The sequence below is a fragment of the Cyrtonyx montezumae genome, unplaced genomic scaffold (assembly GCF_038088225.1).
Source record: "Cyrtonyx montezumae isolate F1298 unplaced genomic scaffold, pur_monq_1.0 scaffold_24, whole genome shotgun sequence".
Taxonomy (NCBI): Eukaryota; Metazoa; Chordata; class Aves; order Galliformes; family Odontophoridae; genus Cyrtonyx; species Cyrtonyx montezumae.
The window spans coordinates 11427469-11450226 of record NW_027071981.1 but is presented as its reverse complement, the minus strand read 5'-3'; the positions used below and the strand labels follow the sequence as shown (position 1 = coordinate 11450226).

Genomic DNA, 22758 nt, shown 5'->3' with positions numbered 1-22758 from the left:
TGCACAGAGAGGTGGTCTGTGCTGCAGTTAGTGCAGTTCCAGATTTCAGATCTTCACTACAAAGGAGCATCCACGATAAAGTGGCTTCAAGGGACAAGAGGGCAGAAGGGAGGCCAGACTGTACGGCCAGCTAATTGGTGACAGGCTGCTAGGGAAGAAAAACACGTACAGAAATAAGTTTGGGGGTATACTAACAGGAACCATTCTAAATTGTACACAGCAAAACAATGACCCCAATCGAGTATCCATCTCAATAAAACACAAATCTGTACCAATTACAGCACTGCAAATAGCAATAAGGAATTTCTCGTCTGTTTGCTGTAGCCCACATTCTTGCTTGTCAAAGCCAGACTCCTAAGTAACTGCTAGCAATGAAGATAAGAAGGATGCAAAATCGTCTGATAGCCTCTCATATATTCTCCTTTAAATGTCATCTTGTTCTGAGCCTTGGGCACATTCATCTCTGTGCGATCACAGGACTATACTTAAGACAAGAGTACCCACAACAGAGAGACCATAGGACCAGGTGAATAAGCTGCAATTTGCCATAAATACATCTCGCTGTTCATGTTGCAAACCAAGACTCTGGAAGCAACACAGAGAGAAAGCGACCCTTCCCCTTGTGTGCCTCCATCAGCAAGGACATTCACATGCAGACAGACATGCTGTGCATATGGAGGCACCTGTTTTGTACACAGCACATCAAACAGACAGTAATCATTTTAAACTCTCCATTTATCTGATTTTCATTTTGTACTTTTACAATTCAAATTAAGCTCTCTGGAGTTCACCTTCTAAAACACATCACTAAGGACAGCAGTAATCTGCCAGCCAGCAAACTCCTGCTGGCCCTGCATCCAGCAGGTAGTTACCTGCCCTCCTGGCAAACTGCAGCCTGCCATGCAAGGGCTGCTGCTAACACTTCTAATGCTGTGCTCTGTTCAGTTTTAGGCACTCTGCCCAAGAAAGGTAGTGGAGGCAGGTTAGTGGGACTTGCAGAGACAAGTTCTGATTGGATTCACTTCATGTATACATACATATTATATCTATATTATATATGCATATCTATACACGCTATATATACATACACACACTAAGTATATAGCATATATCATAAAATAAATAAATGAATGAAAATTTGTCCTTTGCTTTAGAGAGTTCACCCATGGATGCTAGATAAAAGCTAGGCTGAGCTGGCTGTTAGTTTATGACAATACTGTTCAGTGCAGAGATGAAAACATCCATTCTCTATCAAACCCTATTAATAAGGACCTTTCTGCCTACACAATACTACGCTGAGTTCCATGAAAGCTCATGCAGGATGAACAAATTCCTACCAGCAGATCCAGCCAAATCTGAAATTGCTCAAATAAGTCAGACAAAACAGCAAGTAAAAAGGCTCGGTCCATCATTTTCATTCACTTTTGGCATTCTATTAAGCAACACTGACTAAAATAGTCGGACGACAGCAATTAGAGAAAACCATTGATCTTTCACTACTTGTTCTCCCTAGTGGCAGCAACCTTCCAGTGTAAAAATGCATTTCCTCATCCCCTTCAGGCAAACAGAACAAAGCATGTCCAAAGTAAAATGCTGCGTTTTTTTCCCACATTTCTTTAAGCATAAATACCTTTTCCTCTGAAAAATTACAACCTAGTTAATACATTAAGAAGATATTCTATCAGCAAAATCATCACACATGCTAAGAAACATGCAAGAAAAAAATCTCTTCATCATTTGAAACAAGGTCTGAATCTACTGAAATAATTTTATGTCTTTGAAAAGAAACTGTCATACAGATGTGCTGTACATAAGACTGGATAAGTACTCTTTACCTTGTGAACTGACTTTCCAGAGAATATCCTATTGCCATCCCCTCTTTTTATTCTATTTTTTTACCTTTCAAATGAAACATTGGACTCAATATACAACATCAGCTGCAAACACAGCTTCTTGTGCTCTGTTTTCATGCCAGAGAATACAACTCAGATCAGACTAAGCTGAGACTTAGTCCAGTCAAACATCTCACAGGAAATTGTTAGAAAAGAGAAAGCTGCCTGAGGAGAAGTAGATTTTGACAGAATTTCTTTTTCCTAATCTCAAGTTACACTTTCAAGTTCACCTGCTTCTAAGTTCTATGGCTGGTGCTGTTCTGTAAGAAATACAAACAGTGATACAGCAAGGAGCTGCTGTGACAACAGACATCATATCTGCTTTACCTGCAGTGACTTCTCCGAGCATTAGCACTACTTTCGACAAGGGAGTTTTTAATAGCAACTTTAAAAAGAAGCTGTAGCAGCTGATTGAGTGCAGAAGTAAATTCTATACTGTTAGCATGTTCTAACGTCTTCTCATTATTAAGTGTAGAAAGCAACTCCTAAATTTCTTTTAAAACATCATGTTGATGGGTAATAAGCAAAGTACCAGTCGTATTTCCAAACATGACCTTTGAACCAATACAAGACTCGTGTAACTGGAATGAATTTAAAGTTAAAGCCATTCACTGAAGACATGGATGAAGAAAAATTAATTCAGGTAAGAATCTGGAAAACCCCCTTCTATAGGTAACATTATTCCTTATTTTGCAGTTGCCAGATTTGGGCAACACTTTGATTAAGAATCGTCTCAGTTTTTTATTCTCACGAACTTTCAATGACAGTGTGAAATAGGCCATCTTTTGCTCTGTCTTTAGCAATAAAAGTTTATTTTCTGTGCCAAGGAAAAGCCAGAACTATTTGAAGGAACCCAGCAGAAGAGTTAAAAAGAAGTCTGGATCTGTATCCTGCCTTGAAGCAAATTATCGTTACTTGTTAAACATTGCACACACATATATATATACAACCAGGTGAGACAAATAGTCAGCCAACTTCCCTTGGATTTGTAGTGTTTTCTAGAACCAGTCTGCTCCTTTTCATTTTTAGATCATTTATAAACACACATGTATACACAAAATACTGCTTATTGCTCAAGTGAATTGAGTCTTACTGGCTCTTTCTATGTGTCTCTCATATGAGATTTAAAGCAAATCCTTTTCCTTCCCTGCCTATCCTCATACAATTAAAAGTTAGTGCCAAAAGGGTTCATATACAAGATGAAGAACTTATAGTATGGTGTAACATAAAGCACAATTTTTTTGCAAAACTGAGAATAAAGTGAGAACCTGGAAGCCAGAAGTCAAGCTCCTAAACCCATACACTACTGCAGCAGCAAGGTTTCTTTTCCAGTCTTACTGTTACTTTCTTTAGTTTTCAGATACTGAAAAGCCCTCCTACTTCCTGCCCTGAATCCAAGCAATAGTGATGATCATTTTACATGGCACTGCCATAGTGACTGGAAAATGGTTTAGGTTAGAAGGGATTTAGGATACCCTGCAGTTACAACCTTTCCTCTTAGCAGAGGTGCTCCAGCCTTCTGATCATCTCCTCTGGACTCACTCCAACAGCTCCACATCTTTCCTGCACTGTGGTGGCCCCCAGGCCTCGACACAGTACTCCAGATGTGGCATGATAAGGGCAGAGCTGGGGGGACAATTCCTTCCCTCTCCACGCTGGCCATCCTATTTTTTGATACAGTCTAGGATACTGTCAGCCTTCCAGGTTACAAGGACATAGTACTGGCTCATGTCCAGCTTTTCATCCACCAGAACCCTCAGGTACTTCTCCACAGGGCTGCTCTCAAGGAGTTCTTTTCCTAGTCTGTATTCATATCTGAGATTGCCTTGATCCAAGTGCAGCAATTTGCACGTGACCTCGTTCAACCTCATTAGATTCTCATGTGCTCACTTTTTGAGCCTGTCCAGGTCTCTCTTGTTGGCATCCCTCCCTCATATTTAGTCAACATATATGCTGTGTGCCTATGTCTTATGGAGGTACTCATGCAATCTATTATTATCACATAATCTGATCCTTCTTACAGAGTTAATTATCATATCCTGAATCACATCTACCATGAATGAATTCAGAAAGCAATTACAGAACACACAAACAAGATGCTCAACGCAGCTTCAAGTAAGCTGTATGATAATATCCTAATATTTACTCATCTGCAGCTCAGCAAAACCTTCACTAACTTCCAGGTGAGTATTTCCTAAATAAGGCTTAATGGAAACAAACCTATACGTGCATTATGGTTAGTTTTCAAATAAGAAGTTCTGTTTCACTGACATTAATTCATTTGGAAAGGAAATGAAAAAATAGCATCTTATTCATGGGAAGAAATTTGGTCGCTATACATTGTTAAACTCCCACAAGAGTAAGAGAAGAGGCTGGAGAGAAAGAGAGGCTAATTTGGAGTAAGGAGTGGAACAGAAGAAAGAAACTGAACTTACAGTAATTGAACAGTTTATGAAGAAAGGAATTTCTTGTTCCATTTCCATACAGAATCCTGGCACAAATCCTCTTAATTTTGTACCTTCTTATGCGATAGATAATCAGCACTGAGAGATCAATCTGTCTTAAAACCCAGGAAATATTAGTCATTCCTTCCTTTACCCTCTACAGTTAGGTGTCACTCTCGACATTTAATTGTAACACCTAAGCACGTTCCTCTTCATTTACCTAGTTACACTGCAATTGGTATGAAACAGATCAAGCACTCAACGTATACCCAAAATTGTAGTTGTTGTCTCTCTTATTTGCAGCCTCTGTTGAAGCCAGCCACTCTCATGTATACTTCTGCACTTACCATTGGAAGGTCTTTGAGAATCTGTATACCATCTCCAGGACCCATATGTGCTATGTGGTTAAAATTAGTTGGGTTAGAAATTAATTTATTTCTCATTTCTGGATCACGTAGCATCTCCCTGGAAGAGAAAATACTGTTCAGGAATCTTGTTCAAGGTGAAGACAGCCATTTAAAAATAGTTATAGCTTTAATTGTCAGCTACTTTAAATGGAAATTAACTCTTTAGCCATTTTAACAGTAGTAAACTCTTGCTATCAGTGGTATGAACAGGCTTTCACCTTGAAGACAGAGCTAGGGGCCAGAACGCTGTTTTGCAGGCTAACAGTCCGTACACCCAACAGCTACTATTAAGAATATACTAACACTATAAGCTGATAAAAAGCTCTGAAAGATGAGCAAGAGCAGAACTTGTGATGCTGTATTACACCTACATATTGCACCTCTATACTGTGTGTAGAAACACACCTTCCAAACTACAGCTGTTTCAGATCATATTTGTGCAGCCAGTGCATATCCATTTCCAAACTGGTAATAAACAAACTATACGGAGGACTTAACATACTACAAAAGATACAGAAACAGCTGAATGAGCATTCCAGGAAGCAGCAAGTGAAGTACTACACTGTCATCAGTCACTGTCCCTCAGGAATGCATGTGCAGAAGACAAGTGCAGGTTGAACACTGACCTCCTCTGCTGCATCCTCTCCTCTTCTGGTACTCTGAATGAATAGCGGCGCTTGTTGTTGATGTTTCGAACCATCTGCTTTCGGCTGTTATCTGATGTTTCAGGAACCACCAGCTCATCACCCTCTGGAATCAATGTGAAAATGATCCAGTGGGTCACTTCATTAGGTATTCATGGAATACTTATCCAAAGACATTTTCTCTGCTTTTGCTAGTGCAGCACACCACCCATTTCCCATGAAACGTGAATAAACACTCCTTGATTTAGGGTTTTTCTCAGTCACTATTACTCTGTTATTCAAAAGCAGACTTAACTCTTCTTCATGTGCAAGTTGCCACAACCATATTATCTCAAAATAGCATAGATTAATTCTTTCAAACAAAACCTTTATCTTCCCTTTTCAAGGAAAACATTCTTGAAAACTCTTCATAGTACAAAACATACTTTAAAACACAAGCAAACCTACAATGTGTCTTCTCACAGTGAAGAAGCAAGGGCCTGGAAACATTCAGGTGGGCAGAAAAGGATCTCAGTCCTCTCTCTCAAACTTTTTCTGGCAGCTTTCAGTAAAGGCCACTAAAAGTCTTGTCCTGTCTATCACCTGGAGACTCAATGCAATATCCTGTTTCATTCATTGCCTCAACTATTTGAACTCTGATATTTTTTGGTGCAATTGTGGGGAGAGGGAAGATTTTTCTTCCATATTCACAGGTCTGGGCAGGGCATCTTCAATAAAAATGTGAAATCTGCAGCAATGATAATTATACAACAGGAACGTCATTTTGAATGAACGCTGCAACTGCTTCATCTTGTTTTGTACATATGGAGACTAAGGTTAAACTTAATATGCTTGAACATATCCAGCACCTACTGCTGAGAACAAGAGTAGTTTTTGTATGGAATGGAAACTTCCTTTTTTCTCTTAGAACAACTGCAGATTTCATGACACACCCCAAATTGTTCCTCTCTTTGACTGCCACTCCTTTTGCACTAATTTGCTCACAGATTATTTAAGTAAACAATGAAACACTGTCAACATATATATATATAGCTTTTGATTGCTAAACAGCTTAGATGACATCGACTCTCAAGTAAAACATATGACTCAGTTTTATGCTTATAAAGTGTGCTCCAACACAGAAAAAAGACTCCTAACAGAAGCCCACTTATAAAAATGAAACTCGGGCACACAATCATGTATGGCCCTAATTAGAAGTAACGAATATATAAAACTGTACTTTCATTAAACCTTGGGAAAGGCTTCTTTAGATCAAGTGTACTATTAATTTCTACGCAGTGCTGCCAATATAACTATTAATCCTTGAACTATGAAAGCATAATTAGATGTCATTTTGGCAGGTAATACTAGATCTGGGGGAGAAACTCGTCATTTCCAGACTTTTAAAAGTTTTAATTGCATATTTAAAAGGAAAAAAAATATATCAGACTATCTGTCTGTCAGACAACTGTATCATTACAACTGTTGTGGAAACAGAGCATGGCTTTCTCCCAAAATGCTCTTTCTAAACAAAGACTTCCACGATGAAACTCTTTACTTACCTGCCATTTTGTTTTTGAAATATATTAATCTAACTGTCTCCAAACCTAAAAGGTTGAGCGATCCTTCTGTATTCAAGGGTCGTACCTGAAACAAGCAAAATCAGCATTTTAATAACTCATATAATACATCTTATTCTAAGAGCTCCAAGAAGAAATGTAAACTTCATAAAAGCATCACCGTTATAAGGTACAGAGAGCAGAACAGTGTAACTGGCCAGAGTAAAGTTTGCTTCAAAGAAAAAAGGGGCTGGAGGAATCAGTGTTTTCTTCTCTCACGACACATGCATGCTCTCAGAAGTAACAGCTGTAAGTCACTAAATCCTCAAAGCTGAGGTAAGGGCAATTTTAGATTTTAAACTCCTGTCTGGAGATCTAGATCACAGAGTTGTCTAAAATTCCCTTTAAAGATGAAGACTTACCACCATTCCTACCAGCATTCATATAAATAGTTCCATAAAAAGCCTACTTCATGTAACAGTATAGTTTTACCTAAGATATGCACAAACCACTAAGCTGTGCTTTTAGTTTTTTTTTAATGCTTCTTCGACATGGATAGGCATGGGGCATCAACTACCTTGTTAAGAAGCCTGCTGCAGCTGTAGCACCTCCTAAATATCAAGGTAGTGCCAAATTTTCACAAACTTCTTCCATTTGATAAGTGATCCAAAGCTGACAGAACTCTGGCTGTAACACTTCTATTAATTCAATTATGTTTAAAACAAGCAGTTTTAACGACAACCTTTAACGCCCTTAAAAAAAGCATGACAGTAGCAAAGAAATGTCCAAGTGTAATCACATGCTTTAATTATATTATCAAACAGCAATTTACCTTTTTGAGAGGAATAGTCTGAATCCACTCCATGGAGTTCACATCAAAGATATCAATTGCATTTTCGCTATACACAGAGAGGTATGGTGCATTGTAACCTGAAACAGAACGACATATTGTCATGTGCATTTAGACAGGGCTGATGGTACACAACTTCCCTGGGTCTGACCATACTACTACTAATAAAAAAACAAACACATGAAACAAAACCATGATCCAACAACTACACTGGCTTAGAAAACATATTTCAACTAAAAAAAATCATTAAATTTATTGTAAAAGCAAACAAACACCAATAAGAAATCTAAAACCTTCACAAGTTTTTTCTTTCAACTTTGCAGAACCAAAGTATTTTTACTACATGGGGCTTCAATTTACAATGCCTAACACTGATGTGATTCAGTGCTTTTTCCTCGAAAAATTCTGTTTTTAAGAAACTGTATTTAGTACATGATGTGGAAGGAAAATATATTATTGTTATGTAATAACTGTCATTTGATCGAATGAGTTTAGTCTTTGGACTATATACTAAGTGAACATCAGTTGGAACTGAGCACCATGACACAGTGCTCATGTTTCTTTTTAGCTCTAATTCTCTTTTCGTATTTTCCAGATTGTAAAGGGAATTCTATGCTACTCCTCTGGCACATGTCCCCAGCATGAAATTTGTTCCACTGGGACCACTAAAGAGAATTCGGTATTTCCAAGTTGGCAAAAAGGCTGCCATGGTCTGCCAAGAATAACAAAAGCATCACATTTATCTTTAAATGTAGAGGTATGTTTTATAGCAAAACTGTTATTCTCAGTTGGAACAACATCAAATCACTTTGTTCAAGGCAATGAAAGAATTTCACAAATGTCAATGACACAGTCATATCATACACGTGAAAATAACTGTTTTTTAATAAAATTTAATCTTTTATTTTGGTTCAATTTCTGAGTACTGATATTGTAATAATCATGGTCTTGCTTGAAAAACAGAAGTGACATACAGTCTGTAAAAGTGGATCCTTTCACATTCAGAAGGGGCTTCACTCTGATAAGAAGAAACATTAATCTCCTGCAGCATGACTGTAGTGCTGTCACAGTGAAGTAAGAAAGCAGGCTGTCTCAAAAAGCAAACTAAAACTGTACTCACTTGCAAATAATCTGAGGACAAATTTGTCTACTCTTCAACTACATTTCAAAAGACAATAAAAAGAGGAAGATAGGTATTGCACTTTTTTCCTCTGTCCAAATATAAAGCTCCAACTTTGAAAAAAAAACCCACACAATAAATGCTTAACATAGGTATTATTGGGAATTGAAATTCTGAAAAACATTATGTTTTTTTCCTTAAGGTTAGGAAATACATTTCCTACATTGCCTGTCACATGCAGTACTTTGGAGAGGAAGAGGGAGAGGAAGAAAAGGGGTTAAAAAATTGATAGCTGAATTTAAAAAAAAAAAAAAAAAAAAGAGAGGAGAGGAGAGAGAGTATATGAACAAGAAATAAATTGAGAGAATGAAGGAAGAGTATCAAAATAAAAGAAAAAAAAAACCATAACCACAGTTAGCAAGAATAAATACCACTGAGAGAAAGACAAGTTTAACTACCAATCCTGATGACATCAAGAAAGTTTGCATCACAATGCTGAGACAAAGTACAATGAAATTTTAAGGCTTTAAACAACAACAGCCTAGTTTCAGCAGCAGTGAATGCAAAGAAGATCCCAAGTGGCCTTTCTAGGACCCAAGGCTTTCAGCTGTTTTAGAGTTCAGGCTATGTGTTTAGAAATCAGACATCAGGCATCTTACTGAGAAATCCAGACTTTTGATTTCTGTTTATGCTAGCAGCATAACAGCAGACATTATTTATTTTTTTATTTGCAAGCTCTGTAACATGAGGTCAAGTTTAAACCTTCTGATTAGACTTTAAGCTGCTGACACTAGCTTAGCCTTCATTTAACTGTTGGGCAATTTTCCTTGTATTTCACTTTCTGTGGATATTAATAGAAGCAGTGATCACATCAGTGGATAATAGCAAATGACAGTTACACAGGGAGCAACTTACAGCAAGATGATGGAGTTGCAGGCCACATCAATTCCTGTTGTCTCGATCTTCGGCCCTGGCAGTCAACGTAAACCCCTACGCTGCTAAAACACAGCAGGTATTCTTTATTTGAGATTTCGACTGCACAGATGGCATCAGTTGGCTGCTGTGAGATAAATGATAGCGTGTGGTCATCTGGATGGAGCAGACTGTATGGACTGCCTTCTCCATGAAGGGGATGTTTTAAGAAACCTGACTGGTAGCCCACACAAAGACGCTCACTGAAGACAGACATCCACTGGACGTTCCCCTGAACCTGGATCTCCTTGATCTTTTTGTGACGTGTCTTACTCTGACTTAGTTCATAACAGAGGACCTGCCTTTTCATAGCTACACACAGGCATGTAAGGGCTCCATGGCGCACGTGTCCAGAAACTATTGACTGGCAGCCTTTTGTTTCTGCCAACTTGTAAAACTCAGTCTCCCTTCCATCCAGGGCTGTCATAGGGAAAAGTCGCACGTGACGGTTTCGTCCTGAGATCACTGCGATGAGCTGTTCGCTCGGGATAAGCTCAATCTGATGAACCTTCTTATTATCACCAACACGGATTATCTCTAAAATAAAAACAAACAGAAACACCAAAATTCAAGTATATAATGGCAAAATGTGAGCTGATTAAAAATTTTGCGTTAAGCGTAAAAAATTCCCTTTATTACTCCTTTGCTTAATTTAAATATACAAGAATAAATACTTGTATTTTAATGACACCAAATCTGATAATGGCTGAATAAACCTGGACTCTCATCAGAAAAAAAGAGAAGCAGATGCTTCAATAACAACTGCACTGTTAGTAAGAATTCACTTTAAAAAACGTCATGTCTTCACTACTGGATGTGAGGTTTAATTTCCAGCAGTAAGGAGGAGGTTACAATGAAAACCAAGACAGCCTCCTTACTGAGGTGTGCAGCAGAAGAGGAGGCAAAAGTCACAGGTACCCAAAACAGAAAGCATACAGAACAGGTTCTAGATTATCTGCTCTCACATGGTGGTGTCCAGTTGATAACACAGGAAGTCAAGTAAAATGAAACTGGGGGATACTGGAAGAAAAAAACCTTACGAAGTCATTTTCTGTATATTAAGGGAAATTATGATCAGTTTCCAATCTCTTACCGTCTTTGGTGACATGCACAACAAATAACCCTTCTTCATTCCCCAGTGCTATTCTTTCATGGTCTATGGCATTAATTAAAAAAAAAAAAAAGAAAAGAAAGTTATTCCTCTTTCAAAATACTTTTTCAACACGTGTGATAATTCTGATTAACAGTTTTTTAATATCTTGAAAAAAACAAATAAGCCCTAACTAACACATTCTGTCTGCTTCTTCTCCCAGGTAACTAGTGACAGGACAAGAGGGAATGGCCTCAAGTTGCAACAGGGGAGATTCAGGTTGGATATCTGGAATAACTTCTCAAAAAAAAGGCATTGGTCAGGCACAAGATCAGTATGATCAGGGAAGTGGAGGAGTCACCGCCACTGAAGGGGTTAAAGGAAAGGGCAGATGTAGTACTTCAGGATATGGTTTAGAGGGCAGTGGTGCTAGGTGGACAGCTAGACTAGATGATCTTAGAGGTCTTTCCTAATCTTAATGATTCTATCATTCTTTGATCTAACACAACTAAATAAAACATTAGAAACCACCCAGGATTTAAAATTTCTGAAAGAAAACAACCATCTTTTCCCATTTCTCCTGTGTGTAGAAATAACACAAGAAACATTATTTTTAACAGATCACTCAGACTATTTAAGTATACTACTGACACAGAAATAATTAAAACATCACATTCAAATAATCTGAGTTTAACATATGATGTGTGGTTGCATTTAAAATGACTAAGCTCTTTCTCAACTCAAGTTTTCTCCGGTCTCAGAAGCATACTATTGTAAAATCAGTGATTTACACCTATTTTATGTTCTAATTTTGCCCATTGAAGGAGTTATCTTTACAGAATAACAAAATAGTAATATTCAACTGAGCCAATATGAATTATAATTATGAGTGTGTCCGTATGGGAGAATGTTATTACAGAGACATATTTCTTATTAATTTCATACCTATGATTGCTGCTGACTGTGTTGTTTTGATGAGGGGTAAGGTGCTGTCATAAGCTTCTTTGGGAACATAGACTGAGCGGTCTTTGAGTTTGTTCTTCTTCAAGATCCTATGCAATTCATTCAGCACTCCTACCCACTTGCTTTTTTCATTCTCACCGTCTGTTAGAATCAGGATTGAACACTTATTACTGGTTGCAGAGAGTTGGGAAGCTGTGACCTGAAAAAATTTTAAATATATGTTTTAAATCTTAAACAATAGAAGATTTCACTCTGATCATTTATACAAGAATATCAAATGCATTTATATGTTCTTTTAATTATCTGTCTGAGCTAATAATGAAAGAAATTCAGCCTTACTTAATAGAAAAACTCTATCACAATTTGGAAAAATCTAATGTGAATAACTCAGCAAAATCTGAAAACTTCATTCATGCTCCTAAATGCATTTATATTTATTCTGTATTTGGAAAGAACCACTCTGAATCAGATAGACATCTGTTTATCACAGTAACTTAATACTGTAAAGCATTTCTTACCAAGTATTCTGTATTTTTTAAAGGATAATAGCTTTCATTGTTAATTAAATAGGAACAGTACATACATAAGAATGATTTATGCTCTTTTACATGTACTTGGTACAACTACTACAGATAAAAGCCACTTTGGGATATTTATCTTCTCTCAGCATGCAGAGCAAGGAACAGTCTGAAAGCAGGAATGTCAAGGACTGGAATACAACAGTACAGTAAATAAATGATAGATTAATTAATTAGACACCAAAGATTTTTCACTGAGGTAAAATCTTCAATCAAATATCCAGAAGAGTAATAGAAAAAGCCAAAGATGGCAAAATCCTCTGATATCATGTAACTGACAAATTTTTATGAATATATTACACTGGATTTCTATAATAACTACCTGATGAGAGAGTTTTCAGAGATCCAGTGTTTATACACAAAGAATGAATATATAATAGAGGCTTCAGGAGTAATTCAACAAATCAAACACAGAGAAGCAGAAAGCAACTTTGGGAAATGAAAATGTAGAAAATCATGAACAGAAGAATTCCAAATGACAAACAGAAAGCTGAGAAACATAGGTCTTAATGAGAAGATTAGAAAAAAATAAAACTTATGTAAAATGGAGAGGGGAGCTTGTCTAAATATATCAGTGCTACTTTTACCATGAAAAATGTATGATATATATGAATATGTGTACAGAGCTTTGTGCATTGCTGCAGCCATGAATACCACAGAGACAGAACTTGCAGAAGTTAAGCATTACTAAGCACTCTGAATGCACACTGCACATCACAGAGTGAAATCTTCTCCTTCTGGGTTAATAAGATCAAGACATACATACTTACTCTAAAGATACAGGGGATATCTTTTCGATTTGCATGGATGACATCTGAAGCCAAGACAGAGCTCACTGAGAATTCTTCATCCCTTGTGGAGACCAGAAATATTATTGCAAAAGAGTTAAACAGAGTAAAATCTGTATGTTTGCTGCTGATTGTTTTTGTTTTTAACTTAATTTCCTCAGTACTGATAACCCTGATTTGTTAAGGGCACAAAAAGATAGTACTGAGACCAAATTTTTAAAGTTGTCATGACTTTCCCCTTTATCTGCAGATGAAACTCACAACACACTGCTACATAACTAATTCCTGGTATATGACAATAGGAAAAAAAATCTATTCCAAATACTTGTTTTTATGTCTGTTTAAATTTAAAACTTTTCAAAAATCAAACTACACAGAAGACATTGAAGTAAAAAAAATCCTTCCAATTATTTCATAAAAATCCAAACACCCTAGAAGTTTTCATATACCCAATTACAGCTTACATGTCCTTAACCTTCAGTGACATTAACAGTACCTCAATAAATGCTGAAGATGAACAAAATACAAGTCCTTCTGCATAAAAAATTATACTAATTTTACCACAAAGCTTAATCTGTCTTCAAAAACTCTATGCAACCTGAAAAGAATATAATTCTATTTACTCATTCCAGATCTCTTACACAGCTGAAGAGATGAATCGTACTACATGAAGTAGTAATGAAGGTTGAATAGCCACCCCCCTCTCCCATAGCAAGGTCCCACTCAGCACCAAAAAGCTTACCTCATGTCTATGACCTGACTCACTACCACACTTGGCTGGGATGATTTTCCTTCTGCTATATCATACAGGAAGAGTTTAAAATCACAGATTACTGCCAGCGCTCTCTGCCAACCTTTCTTTACTCCAGCTGGTTTTGGTACCTATAGCAAAATAAAATCTGATCACCACTCTTTAAATCTGTGTGCAATCAAAAATCAGACTGTCAGTACAAATCATGGGTTGGGAAGGCCCTTAAAAAACCACTGATGTCCAAGCTCCTGCTGTGGGCAGGGTTGTCAACCACTAGATCAGGCTGTCCAGAGCCCCATCCAACCCGGTCTTGAATGCCTCCAGGGATGGCACACCCACAAACTCTCTGGACAGCCTCTTCTGGCATTTCATCACCATCTAAGTAAAGAATTTCCTCCTAACATCTAAACTACATTTCCCCTCTTTTAGTACAAAAACACCGCCCCCATCCTATCACTATTAGATTATGTAAGAAGTTGGTTCCCCTCCTGATTGTAAGCTCCCCTCAACTACTGGAAGGCAGCAGCAAGGCCTCCTCTTCACTTCTTCAGGCTGAACAAGCCCAACTCCCTCAACATGTCTTCATTGGAGTGGTGCTCCAGCCCTATGTTCTTCATGGCCCTCCTCTGTGCTTACTCCAACAGCTCCACATCTTTTTTTCTGCTGGGGCCCCCAGGCCTGGACACGATACTTCAGATGTGGTTTCTAAAGCGCAGAGCAGAGAGGAATAATCCCTTCCCCCTCCACGCTGACCATCCCACTTTTGATGCAGCCCAGGATACTGTTGGTCTTCCACATTGCAAGCCCATACTGCTTGCTCATGTCCAGCTGTTCATCCACCAGAACCCCCATGCCCTTCTCTGCAGGGTTGCTCTCAAGGAGTTCTGAGTCTGTGCTTGTATCTGGGATTGCCTTGACCCAAGCGCAACACCTTGCAATTGACCTCATTAAACCTCATTAGATTCTCAAATGCCCACTTTTAGAGCGTGTCCATGTCCCTTTAGGTGGCATTCCTCCCTCCTATGGCTCTGTCATCTTGGTTGACAAGTTTTAATTCAGTGATAACATTAAGCAACATCAAAAATAACACAGGTACACTAAGAGCATGAAATACAGCCATACTGATACCAGAGTTCAGTATTGAAAAATTTTAAAGCACCTTGGATTCTTTCTTCCTAATACACAAACTCATGAAAAGATACATTGAGATAAGAGAAATATATCCATCTCTAGTTGTTCAACAGAGATCTGCCTAGTAATTTTAGAGTTATTTCTTTACAAGTATACAGGTCACAGTCTTAGTTTCCAAACCGTTACCTTAAGACATTAGTGTATCATCCTCCTCTAAAATTACAGTTTAATTCCCAACCAAGAAAGCAAAAAATTTAACCTGTGTCCCAATTGCAGCCACTAAACACTTACTCGGACATGTCCTTCATAAGCTGTTCCTATTCCTTTCTGAGGATCTATTCCCAAAGGGCCCTTAGTCTGTTCAGGAGGGATTGGACATACTGCAGGGGCCTTGTCTGCACAGGTCACGTGGCAGGAGAATCCACACACTTGTGAGGAGGAAAAAGAACAAATGGATTTAATGGTTACTTCTTGCAATGCAAAAGCTATGATAATGATGACAACATACTCAAAATAACTTTTTTTTTTTTGTCTAACAGACAAATATTTATACTGAACTTTGCTATACTGAGACAGAATAAGTTCATGCACATGTTCTGATATGATGTGAATTCAGAATTGCACAATTTCAGAGCTGTATGGCTATAGTCTGGTTTCATTCAAGTAAGAAAAATCAGAAGCTCATATTGGAATTGTTTCCCTATGATTTTTTTTCTAGGACCATCTCCACTAGTAAGCATAAAGTTGGCAACTCTACTAAGTGATGTGTTATTCTGTATATACACAAATCTATAATAAATCAGTCCTAAAAAGAAACAAAATTGGTACGAAATGGAAAAACTGCTTTACACAATGACATCACAATAACAAGGGTACTTGTCAGCACACTTAACTGCTGACTGTGGCCCCTTACTGCTGTTTTAAATAAACTCAACTGAACTCTTATGCCACCAACCAGAATTAGTATTTTCCCAGATAACTGGGTAATCATTTATGTGAGCTTTTCAAAGTATTTGACTTCCACTATTAAAAGATGGGAGCATAAATATATATTCTGTTATTCAAAATGTGAATAGAAGACACGTGCACTATCACGCCACAACATTCATTGTACAATCTGCGTCTGTATGAATTTTAGTTCCCATTTCCTGCCTTACTTACCTTCACAAGTGCAGCCCTGTCTTATTAAACCAACCATCAGAGATGTGCACTGATTGCATTTTGTTGGGGTATTAAATGATTTCACTACAAACTGGTGGGCTTTAGGCTGTGAAATAAGCAGAAAAAGATGTTAGTACCTGCAATGGTTCTGAAGAACAGTTATTTTTTCACAGACATAAGGGTGTTTGCTGAAGTGAGATCTGAGCTTGTAACACACAGCCTGCAAATATTCCTTATCGAGGCTTGTTATTGATAACTTAAACCATCCTCTGTAAACAAAACAATAGAAAACAGACCTTGCCTCAAACATGAGTTAACTTCTGCCATAGATAGGAAAGCTAACAAAACAATCCCATTACACTCATTACAAGCTGAAAAAGCTTATGCATTTATCTTCCAAGAGGCATATTCAATGCTTCATTGTATGGAGTGTTTCCTTACTTCAAAGTAAAATACTGAGCTTTTTCAGAATTCTCATGTTCATGCTGGAAAGAATAACAGAGTTTAGTTTTATAGTGCTGGCTACAGGCTATTTCAGACTATCCAAATTAAAAGCTAGAGTATAGATGAAGTTGATTTTGATAGGTTTTTCCTTTTTGGTAGCTATGAAAAGACTACATGAGTACATGTTTTAATTCTCACTCTCACTCCAGAGGATGGCAGTGCTGATGCTATGATAGCAAGGTTAAGTGTCTACGTAATGACTTAGTCTGATTCATAGAAGTCCTCATATAAAAATATAGAAAAGTAAATGTAAATATATGGTTTTTTAATAAAAAAACTTCCACAGAAGTAAGAACTAGTAGGTGGAAAAAGGACACAGCACAAAGTGAATGCAAAAGCATTCTGGATAAGGTATGCAGTGGTCCCAAATAAGAGAATTTTGCAGGTTGCCTTAATAGGCAGGTATGCTAAAATTTTATTCTCTTTCCTGTTTTTCACAGCATGTATCACAGATAAAGGCTCCAACTATTTAATAACAGTTGTACTGTTAAAATAGAAGCTTTCTTGCAGGGAAACAGTACTTAACTTTAAAAACCAATGCAATCACAGAGTAAGAAGGTTCCACAGGGAACATAATAAATAAGAAGAACAATCATTACTTACTGTTAAAGCAAAACATTTGCAAAAATAAAATGATATGTGCAGGAAAACCTGTTTTGCATGATTCCACATGTACACACATCATATTTTTAATCACTCTAGTTAGATGTTGTCAACAGAACACTGGCTGCTTAACTGCCTTTAGCCTTTCTTTACACAGGCCTTATTTTATTCTGCAATTTATCAAAATAATGGAACGGATATATTAGAAAGACTGACTGACTTCATTGATTAATTGCAGTAAAAGTCTTCTTTAAAATATAATCAGAAGATTCATACGCTATTGAGGCACATCTGAAATTTTTATGAGAATTTTTTTCCTTTAAGAGCTTGTCTCTTATTCCTCAATTACATGAATATATGTAATATACCATGGATTGGCCAACTGCAAATTAATGTCAACAACTGACATAAAATCAGCATTTATGCAGGCAAAAGTCAGAAAATAGAAAAAACTGAATTCCTTCACCCAGTGCTGCAGTGCTGACTGTAGTGCTCACTCTATGCTGCTTACAAAAAAATTCCCCCAGATCTATGGTTTCATTTTATGCTCAGTCTTTGTCCTTTTGCAACATAATTTTCTAATTAGGCTAACCCAAGTCTGTTCTAAAGAGACACGGGTTTTAATGTATGCAGAGAACAGAGATAGGTTAGTCACATAGATCCTGGAAAACAGTCTCCCTAGGAAATCTTTTTTCCTTTCATATTCTGGTTCATTTATGTCTTTCTAAAGTTCAAACTACTAGTAATCGAATCTACTAACATATTGATCATTAATATTACATCTAATCAAATATAATAATCAAATGGCTGTGTGCTGTTACACTGGAATGCCTATTATAACTTGTCAACATCACATAACGTAAGAATCAGGCTGTTAAATTTCAGAAAGCAGCCAGCTTCCATACTAAGAATCCTTCCAGAGAGTTCTCTCAAGATCCCTGAAGCAGTGGCCCAGGAGCGATATTTTTTCCCTTACAATACAGAACTCATGAATGCATGACTGAATACCTTTGGTGCAGAGAGTCCCGATCCAATATATGCTGTCCTCATGGTTGGTGTATGAATTGATCGAGGAGGATGATCTGTAACCTGAATGTAGTCCCCAAAAGATCAATACGACATCTAATACACACTATCAAAGACTGCTCAAATAAAATAAAAAGATTACAATCTACCATCCGCTCCATCCCCAGATACACAAGCAAAGAAACCAAACTGGCTGACAAAGGATGGACTCAGGGATACAACTCCTACTTGCCATAAAAAAGATCTGTGATATCCATTTCTTGAATGTCTAAAATACTCGTGCATAATCTCCATTTGATTATTTTCTAACACAAAACAGTGTTTCATATCTTAAGAGGGAAAGGGGATACTTCATTACAGTTGCAGAGACTTGCCAATGTTTTGTATTCGTAAGACTTTTAGCAAAGCTCCATAAAATGCTTTTTGAAGGGCAATATGACATTAACTTTGAACAAATATTTTTAAAGCATTCCTAGCTGAGAATTTGTTATGAAGAGAGACTATCAAGTAACTGATTTCACATAGTCCCCCATCCCTGATCAACTAGGCAGATATAAAAGGTCCCCCAAATATAGCTCACTGATTGCGCAGGTTATTTACAAGGTCCTACATAGTTTGTGCAGAATTATGAGTTTAGTTCTACACAGAAAGACTTGCTAGAGCAATTTTTATGAGTAATCCTTAAACAAACAAACAAAAAAGTCAAATCCAAGTACCTCGATCGGTTCAATTTCACTAGCTGTAGAAGGAGATCTTGATCTTGAATGGAGGTGAGACTTGGTATCTTCATCCCGTGATGGCGTATTGGATAATGTAAAGTTCTCAACTGAATCAATCTGAGAGAATAATTCCAGAGGGAAAAAAAAAAAGGAAAAGAAAAAAAAAAACAACCAAAAAATAAATCAAAGACATCACTAAAATAGATTTCTTGACTCTTATCAAAATAAGATAAGGAAGCAGTAGAATTCCTAAGAGAAAACTGAGAGAGAAAAGTTCAGTTTTAAGCAGCTTCTTAATCAAGCTACAAAATCACAACAAAAATTACTGAATATGAATACATTATGGTTTCGGATGAGAGGTGTGCACATGCATAAGAACTGCTAGTTCAAGAGGCTGGTAACTACTCAAGGAGCTTGTAATTCAGCACTTCTAAACGGTGAATATTTCCTATTTGCAACTGTTTGGTTTTTTTTTCCATCAGTAAGAGAGGTCTGTTAGGACTGAATTCCCACACAGCCTATGAAAATCACTGCAACCACATTTAGAAGAAAATTAGGAGAAGAAGAGCAAATAATGTATCTTCTTAATCAGTGCTTCACAGAGAATTGAGTTTTTTTGTACTCCATTTGAACTACAAAGTAGAAAAATATCTTTATTAGGAATATAGTTTCTTCAGGGGATTGTTTTCACAGACTTTGATATACAATGAAACTAAGAATTATACTGGACAGCGTAGTATGTATGTCGCTCTGGAAGTAATGCCTCCTATTTATTTCCATGGAAGCCACAACAGATACAAAGAGCACAATAATGCTGTTTGATAGAGCAAATTCTCAGTTCAAAAGATTCTTTTTCAACTGTGCATTTTCACCAGAGATGCACAAGACTCTGCATGCAGTGCTTGTAAAAAAACTGCACTGGCAGAGGTGACCTCCACTGTCACTGCCACCACTGCTGAAACACACCACCCGCTGCCTCACTGTGCTCACATCCATTGTTGGGTCTCCAGAAACACTCAGCAAGCAATGATGAAAGCCAGTGGGTGCCATTTTTTCTGCATGGTGGAATTCAATGACACAGCTTTGCTGCATACACACTTCCATGTCAGATGCTGTTTTGTCACACTGCCTCTCTACTTCCATCTGTTGCACAGCAACAAAACATAATGGAATATTGGTGGGAAGGTTCAGCCTCTGCTGCCGTCCCACCAACATCCACCTCTGACATGGTGGGCCAACATAATAAAATAGGAGATATTACTTTTGGAGCTCCCCTCATATATGAGTATGATTTGATGTCCTGTATAACAAGTCATCTTCAAAAGAATGCAAATTTCCTCATTGAAAATACAAAATCTCCACAAAGTTCTCCTTGTTAATTTTGATTTTAAGATTAAAGTGAAATGAGGATGCTTTTCTCTCCTACTAATAAAACTAAAAGCTGGAGGCCTACAGATGGTTCCACTACATATTGGGCTTTTCTGGAGCAACATTACAAACTGTTCCTCATTGCTAAGGATTTGGCACACTTGCACACAAAACATGTGCAGCAACCTTCACAGATTATATTAGAATATTCCAATCTTTTTTTCCTCATTTGTTATTGACATCATAATAGGAATTCCACAAACTTTACTGCTTTTTGAGAATAAAACATAATGGCAAGCCAATCTTATACATGCATATACTGTTTTCCAGAAATTTAGTCATGGTAGTGAACAGGTGCAGATGAAGCTCCCTCTTGTTATTTGGTTGGTTTTTTTTTTTTAATTGTTTTTCAATTGTGGTGAGTTACATTTAATGGCTTCTTTATCATAGCCTTAAAAAAAAAAAAGATTCATCAGCTTAATTAACATAAGCATACCAAGATGCATCTTTATTCTGTAATGAGAACAGACTTTCTCACCATGTGATACACCTGTTTTCTACACACAGATTGTGTATTTCAAACACTGAGGCAAAGATTAGCAGTAAAGCAAACATTTTGAACTCAGATTTATCAGTGGCAAATTATAATCATGAGAAGCTTTACCCAGCATTAGGAGCACTTATGTGCCTAGAAGTTGTAAATCCCTAGATGCATTGAATTGTTTTAATCACTTTAAACTCTTTTTTTTTTTATAAATAAAGCCTAAATATGTGATAATGTGACATACACTTGAAGACTGTTTAACCTCAAAAAACCTAGCTACTCCCAACAGCCTTATTTAAAAAATAAACTCAGTGAGTAAGCATAGAAATTTCTTCATAGCAAGAAGCAGATGTTTCATGTATTCTGTAAGTTAAGCCCAGAGATATCTGTAATTACATAAACATTTCCACATACTCAGAAGGTTCTCCCTTCAAAGTAGCATCTGCATACCAAAGTATTTTCATGGTGTCTCCTAAAAAATTTGGTACAAGGATAATATAAATGATGGAACTGTTCTGGAATGTCCTACAAAGCCTTTGTGGTGCAAAAACAACTGCCGAACTAGTTACAAATCTATTTTTACTTTGCTTGTGAACATAAAAAGCCCACAAAACAGACAGAACCTGATCTACCATTACTGAATTTGAAGGGAATTTAACCATCAACTTCACTGTAGAAATAGGGCCCTAAGCTGTACTGCTGCAGTAATCTTCATGTTCCTCACTTCCAGGAGAAGTATAGAAGCAACTGAACTCAATTTAAGTGGACCATCTTAATGCCACTAAAATTAGTTCTAAACTACTCCAACAGATTACGAAAACGACATTTCACAACAAATTGTAATAGCCTTGTTGGCTTCCATTGCTCTGTGTTTGGTGGTCTACACAATGTCACCTGTGAGAGCCTGAGCCAAAGCTGGCCGCTGAGCAAACACATCTCAACTGGAGCCACAGTAGGCAAAAAACAAGCAGTTACTGTAAGCTTGCCTTGAACACTGAGATGCATGCTTTGAAATACAAAGGAAAGGTGTAGCTCACAACTGGAGCTGTGGGTATCACTGTTATTGAAAATTCATTATAAATGCTTTCTGTGCTTTCCTGTTCCTATTATCTTCTATGCATAAAAGAATCAAAAGAAGCAATGTGAGTTCAAAATGGTCACAGCACACCTACTACCAAAGCAGTCTGACAAAGCTTGGATAACACCATGTTTTAAAATCCACTTTGTTTTTTGAAACATCATAGAGCTTCCCAGCTTAATAGACTATAACACATACAACTCTGTTTTCCTTGTATGATTTTTTCCTGTCCTCTTCAACACTCAGTTTCCTTCTTCTTAATTATTTTTGTGCTATTTTCAATTACTTGCTATAATAAGCCTCCTGAATGCCAATATGTACCTTCTATAGGATACTGCTATAATCCTACACACACCTTCTTCAAACAGGCCCTCATTCAGCACATGTTCATCCTGCTAATTTGACATGTCTCATCCTGCAACAACCTGAACAGCTCTCACAATGAACTTCCACACCAAAATGAAAAAGTAGACAAAGCTACTGTGATATTCTGCTCATGGAAGTATTACCAAATCAAATTATCCAAAAGCTTTTTAGTCCAGGGCTGTAAAACAACAAAAAGCACAGCAGCAGCAGCAAACAGCAGC

At 37.3% G+C, this 22758-nt stretch overlaps 2 protein-coding genes across 9 annotated transcripts in view; one reads left to right on the top strand and one right to left on the bottom strand.

Annotated features, from left to right (window-relative positions):
• PSEN2 (presenilin 2) overlaps positions 1-16906 on the top strand; it is a 93696-nt gene extending 76790 nt beyond the window's left edge. Inside the window, exon 12 of the transcript XR_010622410.1 lies at positions 16896-16906. The gene's annotated coding sequence lies outside the window, so the exon portion shown is untranslated. The remainder of the gene's footprint in view (positions 1-16895) is intronic.
• CDC42BPA (CDC42 binding protein kinase alpha) overlaps positions 1-22758 on the bottom strand; it is a 155088-nt gene that overhangs the window by 15495 nt on the left and 116835 nt on the right. For all 8 annotated transcript variants that reach the window (XR_010622409.1, XR_010622408.1, XM_065739676.1 and 5 more), the window contains 13 exons: positions 19179-19298; positions 18445-18525; positions 16330-16435; positions 15460-15596; positions 14029-14168; positions 13269-13350; positions 11903-12119; positions 10961-11023; positions 9811-10404; positions 7758-7855; positions 6929-7013; positions 5370-5493; positions 4684-4801 (listed from right to left, as the gene is read on the bottom strand). Coding sequence is in view for 6 of the 8 variants with exons in the window: in XM_065739676.1 (XP_065595748.1) it covers positions 4684-4801; positions 5370-5493; positions 6929-7013; positions 7758-7855; positions 9811-10404; positions 10961-11023; positions 11903-12119; positions 13269-13350; positions 14029-14168; positions 15460-15596; positions 16330-16435; positions 18445-18525; positions 19179-19298 (1965 nt within the window). In the remaining 2 variants the exon portion in view is untranslated. The remainder of the gene's footprint in view (positions 1-4683; positions 4802-5369; positions 5494-6928; positions 7014-7757; positions 7856-9810; positions 10405-10960; positions 11024-11902; positions 12120-13268; positions 13351-14028; positions 14169-15459; positions 15597-16329; positions 16436-18444; positions 18526-19178; positions 19299-22758) is intronic.